Source organism: Lepidochelys olivacea (genome assembly GCF_965140295.1).
Source record: "Lepidochelys olivacea isolate rLepOli2 genome assembly, chromosome: 27".
Lineage (NCBI taxonomy): Eukaryota > Metazoa > Chordata > Testudines > Cheloniidae > Lepidochelys > Lepidochelys olivacea.
Window position 1 is genome coordinate 9,511,582 of NC_140437.1, and position 19,255 is coordinate 9,530,836.

General features: G+C 42.3%; 1 protein-coding gene and 1 long non-coding RNA gene across 3 annotated transcripts in view; one reads left to right on the forward strand and one right to left on the reverse strand.

Annotated features, from left to right (window-relative positions):
* MARCHF10 (membrane associated ring-CH-type finger 10) overlaps positions 1-19,255 on the reverse strand; it is a 98,156-nt gene that overhangs the window by 43,275 nt on the left and 35,626 nt on the right. For both annotated transcript variants that reach the window (XM_084615564.1, XM_084615563.1), the window contains exons 4-5: positions 16,884-17,019; positions 8,189-8,338 (exon numbers count right to left, since the gene is read on the reverse strand). In XM_084615564.1, the coding sequence (XP_084471690.1) occupies positions 8,189-8,338; positions 16,884-17,019 (286 nt within the window). The remainder of the gene's footprint in view (positions 1-8,188; positions 8,339-16,883; positions 17,020-19,255) is intronic.
* Positions 1-19,255, forward strand: part of LOC311513617 — a 45,126-nt gene that overhangs the window by 18,303 nt on the left and 7,568 nt on the right. The window contains exon 2 of the long non-coding RNA XR_014709757.1: positions 16,950-17,089. This is a non-coding gene — a long non-coding RNA (uncharacterized lncRNA). The remainder of the gene's footprint in view (positions 1-16,949; positions 17,090-19,255) is intronic.

Below are 19,255 nucleotides of genomic sequence, written 5' to 3' on the forward strand. Positions count from 1 at the left end.
AAATTCAGTTCAAAGGGGGCAGCTGACAAAAGCTCATAAGTAGGTTTAAAAATGGTGACCTTAACAGAGGGTTAAATGTTGGGGGTGGGGAGGAATGGAAAATTACAATAGTCATTGGCACAGCAAGAGGGATAACAGTGGGGGAATCTGCTCAACATCTTAGATATTTATAGATAAAAGCAAGTAGTATGGGGAATGAACAGGAGGCACTGGAAGTAATACTACATAAACTAAATTATGACTTAATTGGCATCACAGAGACTTGGTGGGATAAATCTCATTACTGGAGTATTGGTATAGAGGGGCAGAGCTTGTTCAGGAAGGACAGGCAGGGACAACAAGAAGCGGTGATGCATTATATATCAAGAATACAAATACTTGTTCTGAGGTCCAGAGGGAAGTAAGAGGCAGATTAGCTGGAAGTCTTTAGGGGAAGATAAAAGGAGCAGGGGGAACAGGGACAATGTCATGATAGGGATCTGTTATAGATTACCAAATAAGAAGAGGAGGTGGAGGAGGCATTTCTAGAACAAATAACAGAAATATCCAAACATAAGATGGGGTAGTAATGAGGAACTTTAACTACCCAGCCATCTGTTGGAAAAGTAATATGGCCAAAAAAAAAAATCCCTTAAGTTCTTTGCATGTATTAGTGACAACCTCTTTTTTTCAAAAGGTAGCAGAAGTAACCAGGTGGACAGCCATTTTAAACTTGATTCTGACCAACAGAAAGGATTTGGTTGCGAATCTGAAGGTTGAATGCAATTTTGGTTGAAAAAGATCATGAAGTGATAGATTTCATAATTCTAAGAAAAGGAAGGAATTAAGCAGCAGACCAATAGACCTCAAACAAGCAGACATGAATAAACTCAATGAACTGGTGGGTAAGGACTTATGGAAAGAAAAAATAAGGGAAAAAGAAGTTCAGGAAAGATGGCAGTTTCTTAGAGACAAGATTGAAGGCACAACAGCAAACTATCCTGATGCGAAGGAAAGATAGAAAGACTAGGAAGAGGCCAATATCGCTCCATCAGGAGGTATTTGACCTGAAAAATCAAAAAGGAATCCTGCAAAAAGTGAGCACATGGACTAATTGCCAAGGAGGAGTATAAAAGAATAGTATATGCATGTAGGAACAAATTCAGAAAGGCTAAGGCACAAAATGAGTTACACCTAGCAAGGGATATAAGAGGCTCTTTAAATACACAAGGAGCAAAAGATAAGGCAAAGGAAAGTGTAGGTCCTCTACTTAATGGAAAAAGAGCTAATAATTGATGACAACACAAAAGCTGAGGTGCATAAGACCTATTTTGCTTCAGTCTTTGCTAAAAGGTTAATGGTGACCAAATACTTTACAGAATTAATGTTAACAACAAGGGGGTTGTATGCAAGCCAAAACAGGAAAAGAACAGGTTAAAGAATATTTAGACGTACTCAAGTTAGTAAGGCCTGATGAAACTCATCCTAGGGTACTTAAGGAACTAGCTGGAGCAATCTCGAAACCATTCGCAATTATCTTTGAGTACTCCTGGAGGATGGGTGAGTTCCCCAAAGGCTGGAGAAGGGCAAACATAGTACCTATCTTTAAAAAAGGGAACAAAGGGTATGTCTACACTATGGAATAAGGTCGAATTTACAGAAGTCGTTTTTTTAGAAATCGGTTTTATATATTCGAGTGTGTGTGTCCCCACAGAAAATTCTCTAAGTGCATTAAGTGCATTAACTCGGCAGAGTGCTTCCACAGTACCGAGGCTAGAGTCGACTTCCGGAGTGTTGCACTGTGGATAGCTATCCCACAGTTCCCGCAGTCTCCGCTGCCATTGGAATTCTGGATTGAGATCCCAATGCCTGATGGGGCTAAAACATTGTCGCGGGTGGTTCTGGGTACATATTGTCAGGTCCCCCTTCCCTCCCTCCCTCCGTGAAAGCAAGGGCAGACAATCGTTTCGCGCCTTTTTTCCTGAGTTACCTGTGCAGATGCCATACCACGGCAAGCATGGAGCCCGCTCAGGTAACCGTCACTGTATGTCTCCTGGGCGCTGGCAGATGCGGTACGGCATTGCTACACAGTAGCAGCAACCCATTGCCTTCTGGCAGCAGACAGTACAGTACGACTGGTAGCCGTCCTCGTCATGTCCGAGGTGCTCCTGGCCACGTCGGCTGGGAGCACCTGGGCAGACATGGGCGCAGGGACTAAATTTGGAGTGACTTGACCAGGTCATTCTCTTTAGTCCTGCAGTCAGTCCTATTGAACTGTCTTATGGTGAGCAGGCAGGTGATATGGATTGCTAGCAGTCCTATTGCATCATCTTCTGCCGGGCAGGCAAGAGATGAGGATGGCTAGCAGTCCTACTGCACCATCTTCTGCTGAGCAGCCATGAGATGTGGATGGCATGCAGTCTTTCTGCACCATCTGCTGCCAGCCAAAGATGTAAAAGATAGATGGAGTGGATCAAAACAAGAAATAGACCAGATTTGTTTTGTACACATTTGCCTCCTCCCCCATCTAGGGGCTCATTCCTCTAGGTCACACTGCAGTCACTCACAGAGAAGGTGCAGCGAGGTAAATCTAGCCATGTATCAATCAGAGGCCAGGCTAACCTCCTTGTTCCAATAAGAACAATAACTTAGGTGCACCATTTCTTATTGGAATCCTCTGTGAAGACCTGCCTGAAATACTCCTTGATGTAAAGCCACCCCCTTTGTTGATTTTAGCTCCCTGAAGCCAACCCTGTAAGCCGCGTCGTCAGTCGCCCTTCCCTCCATCAGAGCAACGGCAGACAATCGTTCCGCGCCCTTTTTCTGTGCGGACGCCATACCAAGGCAAGCATGGAGGCCGCTCAGCTCACTTTGGCAATTAGAAGCACATTAAACACCACATGCATTATCCAGCAGTATATGCAGCACCAGAACCTGGCAAAGTGATACCGGGCGAGGAGGCGACGTCAGCGCGATCACGTGAGTGATCAGGACATGGACACAGATTTCTCTGAAAGCATAGGCCCTGCCACTGCATGCATCATGGTGCTAATGGGGCAGGTTCATGCTGTGGAACGCCGATTCTGGGCTCGGGAAACAAGCACAGACTGGTGGGACCGCATAATGTTGCAGGTCTGGGACGATTCCCAGTGGCTGCGAAACTTTCGCATGCGTAAGGGCACTTTCATGGAACTTTGTGACTTGCTTTCCCCTGCCCTGAGGCGCAAGAATACCAAGATGAGAGCAGCCCTCACAGTTGAGAAGCGAGTGGCGATAGCCCTGTGGAAGCTTGCAACGCCAGACAGCTACCGGTCAGTTGGGAATCAATTTGGAGTGGGCAAATCTACTGTTGGGGCTGCTGTGATGCAAGTAGCCCACGCAATCAAAGATCTGCTGATATCAAGGGTAGTGACCCTGGGAAATGTGCAGGTCATAGTGGATGGCTTTGCTGCAATGGGATTCCCTAACTGTGGTGGGGCCATAGACAGAACCCATATCCCTATCTTGGCACCGGAGCACCAAGCCACCGAGTACATAAACCGCAAGGGGTACTTTTCAATAGTGCTGCAAACTCTGGTGGATCACAAGGGATGTTTCACCAACATCAACGTGGGATGGCCGGGAAAGGTACATGACGCTCACATCTTCAGGAACTCTGGTCTGTTTTAAAAGCTGCAGGAAGGGACTTTATTTCCAGAGCAGAAAATAACTGTTGGGGATGTTGAAATGCCTATATGTATCCTTGGGGACCCAGCCTACCCCTTAATGCCGTGGCTCATGAAGCCGTACACAGGCAGCCTGGACAGTAGTCTGGAGCTGTTCAACTACAGGCTGAGCAAGTGCAGAATGGTGGTAGAATGTGCATTTGGACGTTTAAAGGCACGCTGGCGCAGTTTACTGACTCGCTTAGACCTCAGCGAAACCAATACTCCCACTGTTATTACTGCTTGCTGTGTGCTCCACAATATCTGAGAGAGTAAGGGGAAGACGTTTATGGTGGAGTGGGAGGTTGAGGCAAATCGCCTGGCTGCTGGTTATGCGCAGCCAGACACCAGTGCGGTTAGAAGAGCACAGGAGGGCGCGGTACGCATCAGAGAAGCTTTGAAAACCAGTTTCAGGAATGGCCAGGCTACAGTGTGAAAGTTCCGTTTGTTTCTCCTTGATGAAACCCCCCGCCCCTTGGTTCACTCTACTTCCCTGTAAGCTAACCACCCTCCCCTCCTCCCTTCAATCACCGCTTGCAGAGGCAATAAAGTCATTGTTGCTTCACATTCATGCATTCTTTATTCATTCATCACACAAATAGGGGGATGACTACCAAGGTAGCCCAGGAGGGGTGGTGGAGGAGGGAAGGAAAATGCCACACAGCACTTTAAAAGTTTACAACTTTAAAATTTATTGAATGCCAGCCTTCTTTTTTTTGGGCAATCCTCTGTGGCGGAGTGGCTGGTTGGCCGGTGGCCCCCCCCCACCGCATTCTTGGGCGTCTGGGTGTGGAGGCTATGGAACTTGAGGAGGAGGGTGGTTGGTTACACAGGGGCTGTAGTGGCAGTCTGTGCTCCAGCTGCCTTTGCTGCAGCTCAAGCATACACTAGAGCATACTGGTTTGGTCCTCCAGCAGCCTCAGCATTGAATCCTGCCTCCTCTCATCACGCTGCCGCCACATTTGAGCTTCAGCTCTGTCTTCAGTCCACCACTTACTCTCTTCAGCCCGCCACCTCTCCTCCCGGTCATTTTGTGCTTTCCTGCACTCTGACATTATTTGCCTCCACGCATTCGTCTGTGCTCTGTCAGTGTGGGAGGACAGCATGAGCTCGGAGAACATTTCATCTCGAGTGCGTTTTTTTTCTTTCTAAGCTTCACTAGCCTCTGGGAAGGAGAAGATCCTGTGATCATTGAAACACATGCAGCTGGTGGAGGAAAAAAAAAGGGACAGCGGTATTTAAAAAGACACATTTTATAAAACAGTGGCTACACTCTTTCAGGGTAAACCTTGCTGTTAACATTACATACATAGCACATGTGCTTTCGTTACAAGGTCACATTTTTCCTCCCCCATCGCGTGGCTACCCCCTCAACCCTCCCCCCTCCCTGTGGCTAACAGCGGGGAACATTTCTGTTTAGCCACAGGCAAACAGCCCAGCAGGAATGGGCTCCTCTGAGTGTCCCCTGAAGAAAAGCACTCTATTTCAACCAGGTGACCATGAATTATATCTCACTCTCCTGAGGATAACACAGAGAGATAAAGAACGGATGTTGTTTGAACGCCAGAAAACATACACTGCAATGCTTTGTTGTACAATGATTCCTGAGTACGTGTTACTGGCCTGGAGTGGTAAAGTGTCCTACCATGAAGGACGCAATAAGGCTGCCCTCCCCAGAAACCTTTTGCAAAGGCTTTGGGAGTACATCCAGGAGAGCCGCAAATGCCAGGGCAAAGTAATCCTTTCACATGCTTGCTTTTAAACCATGTATAGTATTTTAAAAGGTACACTCACCGGAAGTCCCTTCTCCGCCTGCTGGGTCCAGGAGGCAGCCTTGGGTGGGTTCGGGGAGTACTGGCTCCAGGTCCAGGGTGAGAAACAGTTCCTGGCTGTCGGGAAAACCGGTTTCTCCGCTTGCTTGCTGTGAGCTATCTACAACCTCATCATCATCTTCTTCATCCCCAAAACCTGCTTCCGTGTTGCCTCCATCTCCATTGAAGGAGTCAAACAACACGGCTGGGGTAGTGGTGGCTGAACCCCCTAAAATGGGAGGCAGCTCATCATAGAAGCGGCATGTTTGGGGCTCTGACCTGGAGCGGCCGTTCGCCTCTCTGGTTTTCTGGTAGGCTTGCCTCAGCTCCTTCAGTTTCACGCGGCACTGCTTCGGGTCCCTGTTATGGCCTCTGTCCTTCATGCCCTGGGAGGTTTTGGCATTTCGAAAACTGGAATGGAGTTCTGATAGCACGGATTCCTCTCCCCTTACAGCGATCAGATCCTGTACCTCCCATTCGGTCCATGCTGGAGCTCTTTTGCGATTCTGGGACTCCATCATGGTCACCTCTGCTGATGAGCTCTGCATGGTCACCTGCAGCTTGCCACGCTGGCCAAACAGGAAATGAGATTCAAAAGTTCGCTGTTCTTTTCCTGTCTACCTGGCCAGTGCATCTGAGTTGAGAGCGCTGTCCAGAGCAGTCACAATGGAGCACTCTGGGATAGCTCCCGGAGGCCAATACCGTCGAATTGTGTCCACAGTACCCCAAATTCGAGCCGGCAAGACCGATTTAAGCGCTAATCCACTTGTCAGGGGTGGAGTAAGGAAATCTATTTTAAGAGCCCTTTAAGTCGAAATAAAGGGCTTCATTGTGTGGATGGGTGCACGTTTACATCGATTTAATGCTGCTAAATTCGACCTAAAGTCCTAGTGTAGACCAGGGCAAAGAGGACCTGGGAAATTTATAGACCACTCAGCCTAACTTTGATACCTGGAAAGATACTGGTACAAATTATTAAATAATTAGGTTGCAAGCACCTTCAGGATAATAGGATTATACGTAATAGCCAGCATGGATTTGTTAATAACTGATCATGCCAAACTAACCTAATTTCCTCCTTTGACAGAGTTATTGGCCTAGTGCATGGAGGGAGGAGGGGAGGCACAAGGAAGCTGCAGACATGATATATCTTAATTTTTAGTAAGGCTTTTGACACAGTCTCACAGGACCTTCTCATAAGCAATGAAGGGAAATATGGTCTAAATGGAAATATTATAAGGTGGGGTGCACAACTGTTTGAAAGAAAGTACTCAGACTAGTTATCAATGTTTTCCTGTCAAACTTGGGGGATGTGTCTAGTGAGGTCCTACAGGTCTCATACTAGTCATAGATAAGGGAGGGTATGCTTATAAAATTTGCAGATAATCTCAAGTTTGGAGGGGTTGCTAGCACTTTGGAGGACAAGATTAAAATTCAAAACAACCTTGACAAATTGGAGTACTGGGGGTTATAGTGGAGCACAAATTAAATGTGTCAACAATGTGGTGCATATGCAAAAAAGGTGAATATTATTCTGGGGTGTATTAACCGGAGTGTTGTATGTAAGATACAAGGTATAATTGTATCACTCTATTCGGCATTGGTGAGGTCTCAGCTGAAATATTGTGTCCAATTCTGGATGCCATACTTTAGGAAAGATGTGGGCAAATTGGAGAGAGTTCAGAGGAAAGCAACAAAAATGATTAAATTTAGAAAACCTGACATTCAAGGAAAGGTTATAAAAATTGGACATATTTAGTCCTGAGAAAAGAAGACTGAGGGGGGACCTGATAACAGTCTTCAAATACGTAAAGGGCTATTATAAAGAGGACAGTGATCAATCACTTCTTATCCTACCTTCAGTGGACATGAAGAATAGTGGGCTTAAACTATACCAAGGGATTAGGTTAGATATTAGGAAAAGCTTTCTAACCGTAAGTGTAGTTTAAACTCTGAAACAGGCTTCCAATCAGTGGAGGTTTTCTAGAACATGTTGACCAAACACCTGTTGGGAACAGTCTAGGTACAGTTGCTCCTGCCTTAGTGTAGGTCCCTTTTTAATCCTATGATTGTGTGACCCTGTCTACGGCTTTACTGCAACGGAATATCCAGTTAATGGCAACCTAATGGCAACCTATATGAAGTTGTGTATAGCCATGTGTTAGATTAGAATTTCAGAGGTATTTATCTTATACAAAAGTTATCAAACATTGAAAAATAAAATGCAGTAATATGTGATGCTTATTTTAGTCAGTATATTTAAGTTATTTTAAGAATTTTTAATAGCTTCTTCAATCAAGTGGATCAGCCATTTATTTAGATAATAGGCTGAATGGAATTTAGAGGATAGATACATTTTTCTAAAGCTATACATTTATTAAGACTACTTCTTTATTTAGTGAATTCCTTTTATGTCTCCTCTATGGTTATATCTATATAGATATAATCTATATCGCAAATGAGAATATCAGTTAATTAAGGCTTTGTTCTCATTTACACTAAGGCCCCTTTTATATTGGTAGTTTAAATGGACCTTAAAGTGAATGTAAATGACAGTTTAAGGCCTCTCTAGGGTACTGGAGTTGGGACACCATGGTATAAATGATAAATGGATCTGTAAGAGTTCAGCAGCCTAGAAACAGACTGTTCTACATTTCTACAGACCAAAAGAGTTGTAAAGGAGATTTTTCTCACCAGATGCGCTGGTAACTTGTGCCTTTGCCTGCAGCAACGAGGTCTGTCTGTCTCTTTCTTCCAATTTTCTCATATTCTGTGTGTCTGGGCTTCCCAACAATCCTCCCTGGCTCATTCTCTTCCTCCTTAATAATGACTGCTTCTGGGCAGCTGTTAAGTATAAAACCTTTTCAGTAATTTTATTATATTTTCAGGGAAAGAGCTTCCATTAAAATATTTCTTCATAAAAGACCTAGAAGATAAGTCCCTACAAGGTCTGCCTCTGCAGAGCAAGAAACTATATCGGCACTGATTTCTCTTTTGGCAAATCTTTTGTCATTTATACTCAATTGAAAATAGAAAGAAAAATTTGTATTTCAAAGAAAAAATGCCAGACAATTTATTCCTGCAAAATGTGTATAATAGCTTTTGATATACAGAGTCATATTCAGTGAACAGAGATTTGGCGGGTTATCCAAACTCACATTTAGCTTCACAATGTAGAATACCAATCTCTTTTCATTAAGAGAGCCATAAAGAAACATTGGAATTTTTTCAAACAACTCTATTTTTAAATTTCAAACTTTTTTTCAAGGAAAATAACTTTTCTGAACAGCTCTAATTAAATGAATATGTTCAAAGCAGTGGGAATTTCCATAAATCTTCGAAAGCTGAAGCAAAGACCTGTCTTCTCCAGTAATGAATCACAGCTGAAGTTCTATCTATTAGGAGGTTTGGTGGCTAGTCCCACTCCATTACATACCGACCAACTATCCAGTTTGGTGGTCAACCTCCATATCCATAGGGTAACTGTTTTTTTCCAAAGACAAACTAAGGATTCACCTAGCATAGAAAGTAAGGTTCAGATTTTCAAAATCTCAGTCAGTCCTTCAACTGCTCAACATGTGCAATGGGGTCCAGATTTTCAAAGCTCAGCTGCCATTTATGCACCTAAACAAGGACCATATTCTCAAAAGAGCTCATTGCCCAATGCACACCTAATGTGCTGAGCTCTTTCAAAAATCTATCCACTTATAGTTGGAAACATGAATGCAACTCTTCTGAAAATCCAGCTGATTGTGGGTACTGATCTCTCTGAAAATCTGGCCCTAAATGAGCTTTCTGCCCAGGGAGATTGTTAACAGGATTTGCCAGAAAAGCATTAGGAAATTTGATAAAGAGACTTCCAGTTTAAAATTAGCTAGATCCTAAACAGATTGAGCTGTCGCTATTTTTAATTTTTTATACATTTTGTAAAGTTGGATTTACCCTCATCTGAAAGATAAAGGCCAAAGATAAGCATCTCTAGTCTGAAAGTGTCATATATAGAGATGGACCTGAAACAAAAAAATCTTCATTTGAACACCTCCAAACTTTAGAGAGCATTCACAATCCCAATCCAGATAAAGATACTGACTTCAGCACTGTGCCAAAAAGGTAGTGGGGCCAGGCAGAAGAGAGGGGTAAGGAACAGCTGTTCCATTCAGCATGTTCCCTGTACAAACTAGTGGATGTGAACCATATATTAATTAATGCCAAGACTAACATTACCTCCTCCCAGATGCTCTGTGACCCCTTTCAAGGAATCTAAAGTGCAGCTGCCAGAGGAGCCAAGAGATGCTACCTATCAAGAGATGGGGAGCAGGATGCATACCCAGCATCTGAAGTGTCAGGCCCTATCCTATGGATCTTTGGCCTCTATGTATTTGGCAGCCTATAGTCCTGCTCTTCATATAGATCCCATGTAGGTAACAGAATGATAGGCTACATCTTCATGGACACAGGGGCTGTAGCTCTCTTCATGCAAGTGTTCCCCTTCTGTGTGTTTCTATGCAGGAGGGGAGGACATGTCTCCAAAGTAAACAAAAAAAATCTGTATTTTCAATTAATAAGGCATTCCTAGGAGTTCTGGCACTGGTAGTTCACTAAGCAACTTGTTTCCAGCTGTGAGTAGGATAGGGTTCTGCTTTTCACTTGGCCTTGGAAAGAAGAGGAATTAAATGTTTCAGTGAGTGTCAAGAACCTTGTTGGCTGCGATAGGCACCAAGAAGGGAGAGCTGATTTACTTTGGGTTGGGATCAAGAGGTGATATTGAGCCACTAATATAAAAGGACAGTTCAAGGGGAAGGAAGGAAGATTTTTGGTTCAGACAATAAACAAATATATAGAAACCTTCTGCCCCTCTTACTAAATGCTACTTTTCCCAGTAGCTGCAGTGCCAGAAAATGCGAAGATTAGGTCCAAAAGATAATTAATAGACATCATCTATTTCTTTTCAATTTGGAAAAACAGATTGGTAGCATAATAGACATGACTGATATTGCCTCTGAGTATAACTAAAATTAAAGGGCTCATACTGTTCACCTTGCTGAGTATGCTGGAGATGTTTATGGTTTCATATATGCAGAGGAACTCTTAATTAAGGCTTAATTATTTACCACAAATATCTTTTTATTTTAGAACACAAGAGGTGGGATTTTCAGTGTTAGGAACTTTAATGTCTAATAAGTGAGAGAGTAATGTAAACATTTATTGAGCTTTTTAATTTGCCCCAGTTCCACTGTGAAGCTGAATTGATTTCCAACTTTGGGGAAGGCCTGCTGCTTGTGACAACGCTCCTGGCCACTCTGCAATAGAATCCTCTGTATGTTCACATTCATACAAAAAAGTTTATGTTAAAATAATACTGAAAGAACCTCTTGCATTCTGGTTTTGCCAGTTACTGTGTTATGAAACATAGCAGATAAGGAATTAAGAAATCTGATGAATTTCAGTGAAAGCAAAAAAGCAAACAGGCAGGTTGAAATCACTGCATACTGCTTTTGCTGTATCCTCCCCAGCACCATGCTGTCAGTAGCACAGAGGAAAAGGGGAAGGAGGTTCCAGGTGCTCATAATACCATACAGGATGGGGGTAGACTATACATCTGTAACAAAAATTCACTGTAAAATGAGCCCATTATAAACACACTCATCTTTACTGCAACAGCTAGCTTGAGTTAGTAAACTCTGGTTACAACACGTGAGCTACCCAAGGCCAGGTGAGAGTGAAGACAGTGAAACAACAGTTCGGCCGCAGCAGCACCTGTGGTGGCTCACGCTAGACACCTGAGCACATACCCCTGCATAACATGTTTGTTTGAGCACAGCTAGCACATGTATGACTACCAGCTCTGGAAATCGCATATCCCAGCTGCTATGCACACATACCCAGTGTGTGTGAACAGGAGCTTGGTTAGGAGCCAAATTCAAATTATAGCTTGACCTAACAAGCATTTAAAAGTGATTTAAAACATGACCTATAACCACAACCAGTCCTGGAAATAGTTGTCCATGAGAAACTGGTAAGTGATACACAGACATCATACAAAAAGAAAAGGAGGACTTGTGGCACCTTAGAGACTAACCAATTTATTAGAGCATAAGCTTTCGTGAGCTACAGCTCACTTCCTCAGATGCATATCGTGGAAACTGCAGCAGGCTTTATATATACACAGAGAATATGAACCAATACCTCCTCCCACCCCACTGTCCTGCGGGTAATAGCTTATCTAAAGTGATCATCAGGTGGGCCATTTCCAGCACAAATCCAGGTTTTCTCACCCTCCACCCCCCCACACAAATTCACTCTCCTGCTGGTGATAGCCCATCCAAAGTGCAGGAAATAGCCCAACTTGATTGTCATGCACATTGTGTAAAGAGTTGTCACTTTGGATGGGCTATCACCAGCAGGAGAGTGAATTTGTGTGGGGGGGTGGAGGGTGAGAAAACCTGGATTTGTGCTGGAAATGGCCCACCTGATGATCACTTTAGATAAGCTATTACCCGCAGGACAGTGGGGTGGGAGGAGGTATTGGTTCATATTCTCTGTGTATATATAAAGCCTGCTGCAGTTTCCACGATATGCATCTGAGGAAGTGAGCTGTAGCTCACGAAAGCTTATGCTCTAATAAATTGGTTAGTCTCTAAGGTGCCACAAGTCCTCCTTTTCTTTTTGCGAATACAGACTAACACGGCTGTTACTCTGAAACCAGACATCATACAACGAACTCCAATATTAGTGCCATGTGAATGTGGGAATCTTTGGTGCATAGCCCCACTTGACTCATTACACAGGCAGAGGAGGCCACAAACTTAGGTGCACCTCTGACGGTCTTGTACCAGGACAAGAATAGAGTGACATAAAACAACACCAAGAATATTGCCATGGTGTGGATAGGATACGATGTACCCCACAAACCACGGCACAGGCCACACAGTAAAATGCAAACGTGAATGCCTTGTACCAATACAAAAGAGTGGTCAGGAACTTGCTTTGCTAGCCGGTTCCTAGAATCCTCTCATCCTACACCCTCCTCAAACCATGGCAAGGAAAAAAAGCAGGACAGACAGGAAGACCAACAGTACATAGAATCATAGGACTGGAAGGGACCTTGAGAGGTCATCTTGTCCAGTCCCCTGCACTCATGGCAGGACTAAGTATTATCCAGACCATTCCTGACAGGTGTTTGTCTAACCTGCTCTTAAAAATCTCCAATGATGGAGATTCCACAACCCCCTTAGGCAATTTATTCCAGTGCTTAACCACCCTGACAGTTAGGAAGTTTTTTCTAATGTCCAACCTAAACCTCCCTTGCTGCAATTTAAGCCCATTGCTTCTTGTCCCATCCTCTGAGGTTAAGAACAATTTTTCTCTCTCCCTCCTTGTAACAACCTTTTATGTATTTGAAAACTGTTATCATGTCTCCTCTCAGACTTCTCTTTCCAGACTAAACAAATCCCTTTTTTTTTATTTTTAATCTTCCCTCATAGGCCTTGTTTTCTAGACCTTTAATCATTTTTGTTGCTCTTCTCTGGACTTTCTCCAATTTGTTCACCTCTTTCCTGAAAGTGCCGCCCAGAACTGGACACAATACTCCAGTTGAGGCCTAATCAACGCAGAGTAGAGTGGAAGAATTACTTCACTCCTGCTAATGCATCCCAGAAGGATGTTTGCTTTTTTTGCAACACTGTTACACTGTTGACTCATTTAGTTTATGGTCCACTATGACCCCCCCCCCCGACCCGTTTCCGCAGTTCTCCTTCCTAGGCAGTCATTTCCCATTTTGTATGTGTGCAACCGATTGTTCTTTCCTAAATGGAGTACTTTGCATTTGTCCTTACTAAACTTCATCCTATTTACTTCAGACCATTTGTCTAGCTTGTCCAGATCATTTTGAATTTTAATTCTATCCTCCAAAGCACTTGCAACCCCTCCCAGCTTGGTATCATCTGCAAACTTTATAAGTGTACTCTCTCTACTGTTCTCTAAACCATTGATGAAGATATTGAAGAACAGAACCAGACCCAGAACTAATCCCTGTGTGGACCCCACTCGTTATACCCTTCCAGCATGACTGTGAACCACTAGTAGCTCCATCTAGGTTGCATTTCCCTAGTTTGTTTATTAGAAGGTCATGTGAGACAGTATCAAAAGCTTACTAAAATCAATATATACCACATCTACCGCTTCCCCCCTATCCACAAAGCTTTCTTTGACAGGGTAGCAAGCCATCTGGTCGGTATGACACAATTTGTTCCTGACAAATCCATGCTGACTGTTACTTATCACTTTTATTATCTTCTAGATCAGTGGTTTTCAAACTTTTTTTTTCTGGAAACCCCAGCTGAAGAAAATTGTTGATGCCCACAACCTGATGAGGGGTTTGGGGTATGGGAGTGACTCAGGGCTGGGGCAGAGGGTTGGGATGCGTGGGTGAGGGCTGCAGGGTGGGGCTGGGAATGAGGGGTTCAGGATGTGAGAGGAAGTTCTGGGGTGGGGATGAAGGGTTTGGGGTGCAGGAAGGGGCTCCAGATTTGGGGGGGGCTCTGGGCTGGGGCAGAAGGTTGGGGTACATGAGGGGGTCTGGGCTGGGGGTGCAGGCTCTGGGGTGGGGCGGGGGATGAAGGGTTTGGAGTGCAGGAAGGGGTTCCGGGTTTTGGGTGGGGGCTCAGGGCTGGGGCAGGGGATTGGGGTGCGGGCTTTCCTTCGGCAGCTCCTAGTCAGCGGCGCAGTGGGGGTGCTAAGGCAGGCTTCCTGCCTGTTCTGGCATCGCAGACCACGCTGCGCCCTGGAAGCGGCCATTTCCCTGTTTTCTGTTATTGTCTCCCCCCCACCCCCACCCGCCATTGAGTAATGGGCCTACCCTGTCCTTGCACCATTTTCCCAGGTACTTAGTTTTTCTTACACCTTTTTGGTCTGATTGATATGTATTAGAATAAGGCCCTGATATAAATGAGTATCTCATTTTTAACTTCAGTGAACCATCTCCAGAAAGCATCCAAATCTACACACAGGACTGGATTCTCATATACACTAAGGCTCCTTTATGCTACTTGGTCAGTGTAAATGGGTCTTAAAGTGGCAGTAAATTATAGTTTCATCTATTTCAATGTCCCTTTACATTGCCATATGTAGCAGTGAGACATTAGTGTAAATGGGAATCTGGTCCACAGAGACCTTTTTGGGTCAGAGACCTCTTTAGTCTTAATAGTTCTGGCTGAGAACATAGGGTGTTCATCAAGAGTATCTGACAAACTCATCAGTTCTCCACTTCAAACCAAAGCATTTAGTATGTCACTGAAAATTGCTAGCTCTTGGAGTTAGTGAAAGTGCTATTTCCAAAGTTCTATTCACAGCATCAAAGAAGATAAAGAGCTGGTGCTCTATAATTGCTCCCAGACACAGCACATTGCCCATGTTCACAAAGGACATGGAACTGTATCAGTTACAAGTTCGGGAGAGTAAGGATGATCCAGTAATTAGGGCGCTAGCCTGGGACTCAGGAGAGCTGGGTTCAATCTTCTGCTCTACCACAGACTTCCTTTGTGACCACAGGCAAACCACTCTGTCTCTCTATGCTTCAGTCTCCCATCAGTAAAATGGGAATAATTCATACCTCACAGGAGTGCTGTGAGGATAAATACATTAAAAAAGATTCGGGGAAGAGGTACTCGTATAATATGGTAAACATTCTATTTTCCCTTCTTATATGCTCAGGAATCCACATTTTGAAATGAAAAGATATGTCTAATCCTGCAACTGATTCTGCATGGCAGAATCCTGTGCTGCCCTGTTGCTTTCAGCGAAGCCCTGCATGGACATAGGTTTCGAGTTAGTTAATTAGACATAGACAGAGTTAGTTGCAAGATTAGGGCCTTCATTTGTTTTGATTACACTTTTCCCACAAAATGCCCAAGGCCCAAATTCTTCTCTAAATTCCACCATAAATCTGAAATTACTCTGATGGCAGCAGAACTAATACAGATTCACACCAGGGCAAATGAGAGCATATCTAGGCCCTCATTACCGGCAAAATTTTCATTTTGATAAATTATTTTTAATTAGTGGGATGCCAAAATGCAATAAAAGAGCTAAATTTTAATTTTAAACTAGGTTTAAAATGATCAACTTGATTCTTCCCCTCTCCCACCCCAAATTTAGTTTAAAAACAAAACAAAACAAACTTATATACCATCTCAGCCCAGAGCATCTGATATATTTATCTCAAATATCTGGGAGTGATTTATAATGTAAACACTGAGGGATCTTTAACTTTGGCCACATGGATAGTCCTGATGTAATTAATCCTTTTATAAACATACTGAAATAGCCTTCTGTCTTTGCAGACTCTCTATATAATGACATGGACATGCATGGATAGTAAGAAATCATTCCCACACAACTGTTGTCTCTGATTGGGTCTTTGGGAGCCTATTTTGTTTTGTTGGCCTCTGGAGACGTAGCTATGTTTCCACAATCTCCCTGTATCAAAGGAAAGGCACTTTCTATTATATTTAGCGGATAACTTTTACAGCATAAATATTTAAAGCATTTTTCACAAATGGAATACCATTTTAACAGGTAACTGGGTGGCATGCATACTAACTGACTTCTTTAAAGCAACAGGTTGATTAGTTAATTCTGGCTAAACGTATACCATTTTCTGAGAATTTATTCATACACTTTTTGGGATTAACAGCAGCTATTTAGAATTATGAAGCTTTTTTTGTTGTTTTGATTTTAAATTAACTTTATTTATGATAGGAAAGCTGCCCTTAATTCTGATAATCTGTTTTAGGTTTTAAACACACATCCCACATTTTCAGTTGATATTTTAACACTCTCACCCCTGGGTTCCAGATGTTAGTTTGATTCTGCTCCCACTAAAGTCCTATTGAAGTCAATCAAAAACTCTCCCAGGGCCCCAAAGAACTCAGGTGATTATAAGACTTGTTCAGTGTGAACATGAGTTCAAAGGCCAAATAAGCGAGACTGCAGAACATACAGACATGCCCTGAAGTGCTTTTTATTGCTATTCCAAAATGAATCCCTGTTGTTCTAAAAGGGAACTAAACCATTTTAAAATTATTTTAGTTAATTCAGTGAGATTGTTTATTGTCTCATGGGCCTAATTCTCATTTACACTTAAGTCACTTTACTCTACTCTGGTGTTGGAAAGTGGCCTTAAAGCAGGTGTAAATTTCATTTGTACTCATTTTAAGGTCACTGTACCTTATCAGAATGGTGTAAAGTGACTTAAGTGTAAATGAGAATTAGGCCCATGAGTTTGCACGGCAGTACCATAATGACTCTGAATCCACAAGGCATCTTCTACATACTTGCTAATTCTTAATACTGTGGTAACTAGTTCCATTTTATGCACCCTTTAGTTCACCTGGAGTTACTTTGCTGGAGCTCATGGGAGGTTTTTGCTTTTGCTTGCTTGATGTTTTTTCTATAGCAGGAAATTTTGAGTCAGATCTGTTTGCAGAAGACTTGATGGCAGACCCAGAACCCTCATCTGCAGAAGTCTAGAAGAGTAAAAAGAAAAATATCAGTGACTGAACAACTAATTTCTACTCTCTGCGTGAGTGAAAAAAGGTGAGAAGTTTTGTGCTCAAAGATAAGCAATATACCAGCAAAATTTCTAGCACTAGCCAGGAACAAAAGGCATACACTATCCATTTTTAGCAAGATCCTTCCTTCCCTTATCCTTTTATATTCACAGCCCCACAAAGCTGGGGGAACAGAAATCTAAGAGCAATACAAAGTATATACCAAAATAGGTATTTCCAGAGAATTCAATAGCTATGCTTGGATTAAAATGAAAACTCTCTCAAATGGGCAGGAACTTTCACTATGCAAATCAGCATCTTCAGACATTAAAAACTAAATTCTGCTCTTGCTTACACCCATATAATTCTGCAGTAACTCAACTGAAGTCAATGGAGTTACAGCAATAGAACTGAGAGCAGAATTTCGCCCTAAATCTATAATCAGAAAGCAAAACAATGATCCTAACAGATGTGTGAGTGAATGTCTCCCATTAATTTTACTAGAGTGGTTAACTGTCAGGTCTAGTTTAAACCAATGATCATTTACATGTTAACACCATAAAGGAGATCACAATGCAATCACCCAAGCTAAACTGCTGCTATTCAATTCCAAAACACTTTGTATGTTCCTACTCCACAAGACACTTATGCCGCCTGTGCTCTACAGGAGAGGCATGATCTTTGTGGCTATGGTGTCATAATTTTCCAGTGCTACATACATCCATTTACTATTGGGTATGATTGTAGATCATCTAGATTTCTATTTAAATTGCTTAGGAGAGATTAAGTATAAAAATAGGTGTCTCTTCTCCTAAATTCTCATTTGAGTACACAAATATTAAGTGCCCAAACTGGAACACTGGGCTTTCCCCATTAGCATTGTTGTCCCAACAATTCCTCACACTGAGGGGAAAACTTGCTCTGACTTCTTGAAAAATATGCTCTGGAGGCTTCTATTAGCCCTGTTCGTAGCTTTTGCTGATGGCAGTCCCTATTTGATATCAAGTAAAGATTTTAGGTAGCTTTGAATTACTGGTTACAAACTGATAGCAATGGAACCAAACAACAAGGTTTTTTTTGTTTTGTCTGGTGGTGTTTAAATATAATATTCTCGAAGTGTGTCTGATGACCTAATGCTGATCATAAGCAACTGCATTGTCACTCCAGACCCTGAAGGGGTGGGGAGAGTTCTTCCCCCATCCCTTTTCAGAGACATGAAGCACAATCATTTGGATGGGGTGTGGAGAATTTGGGCCTTCATTTATACATGCAGAGAAATATATACACTGGAAGGATTGTATGTCTGTATGCCAGAAAATTATGCATATACATAATCTCTCTATCATACGATTGTACAGAAAGGGTCATTACAGAAATCTATTTGAACCTCCTATATAAATGCTAAAAAGAAAGATAGATGTAAAAGAGAGACTCCACTTTTCCATGCAGGGGCATAAACACCTAATTTTCTAAATAAAAGAGCAGATTATTAGTAGAGGTTCTTGTTAATAATTATAGAAAAACAGCTCAGGAAGTAATGTGATAGAATCACGAGTGATAAATATTAGATATTCACAGACCACTAGATATTCATCAGTTTTATTGTTAATTCTTCCTGAAGTGCATTTTTTTTCCTTAAGGTTTCTCTCTATACTGCTTCTGTCAAGCACACTCCACTCTGATTATAATTCTTTCAGTTTTCTGCGGTAAACTGAATATTTTAATGAAGATTATTTCATTAAATTGTACCACAGCTACACATTGAAGATGCTGCACTGTTTGTTAGTGTTACAGAAATAAGTCAATAGGAAGCAGAACATATTTTGTCATCCAAATCAGTGACAGTTTTTGGTATTCAGGTAAGAATTTCTGATATGACACATCTTGAAGACTTCACTTTATTAAGATATTACTTCAATAAAAAAATTAGTAAGATCATTTTATTATGAAGATTTGGGATTCTTGGAGAAACTACTACGTTTTCTGATTCCACAAAATTTCCATCTTGGTATCTCTCTTCTGTTTATTGGATCAGGCCAGTTTTATTAATAAAGACTTCATTATTTGTATTTTCCACTTCATCCTCAAAAAAATCATATTTCAAGAAGAGATGTTTAGATTCAATCTACTGATCACATTTATTGGCAGATAGCATAATATGGAACCACAGCACATAAATTAATAACACTACTACTAATTTGCTATACAGCAC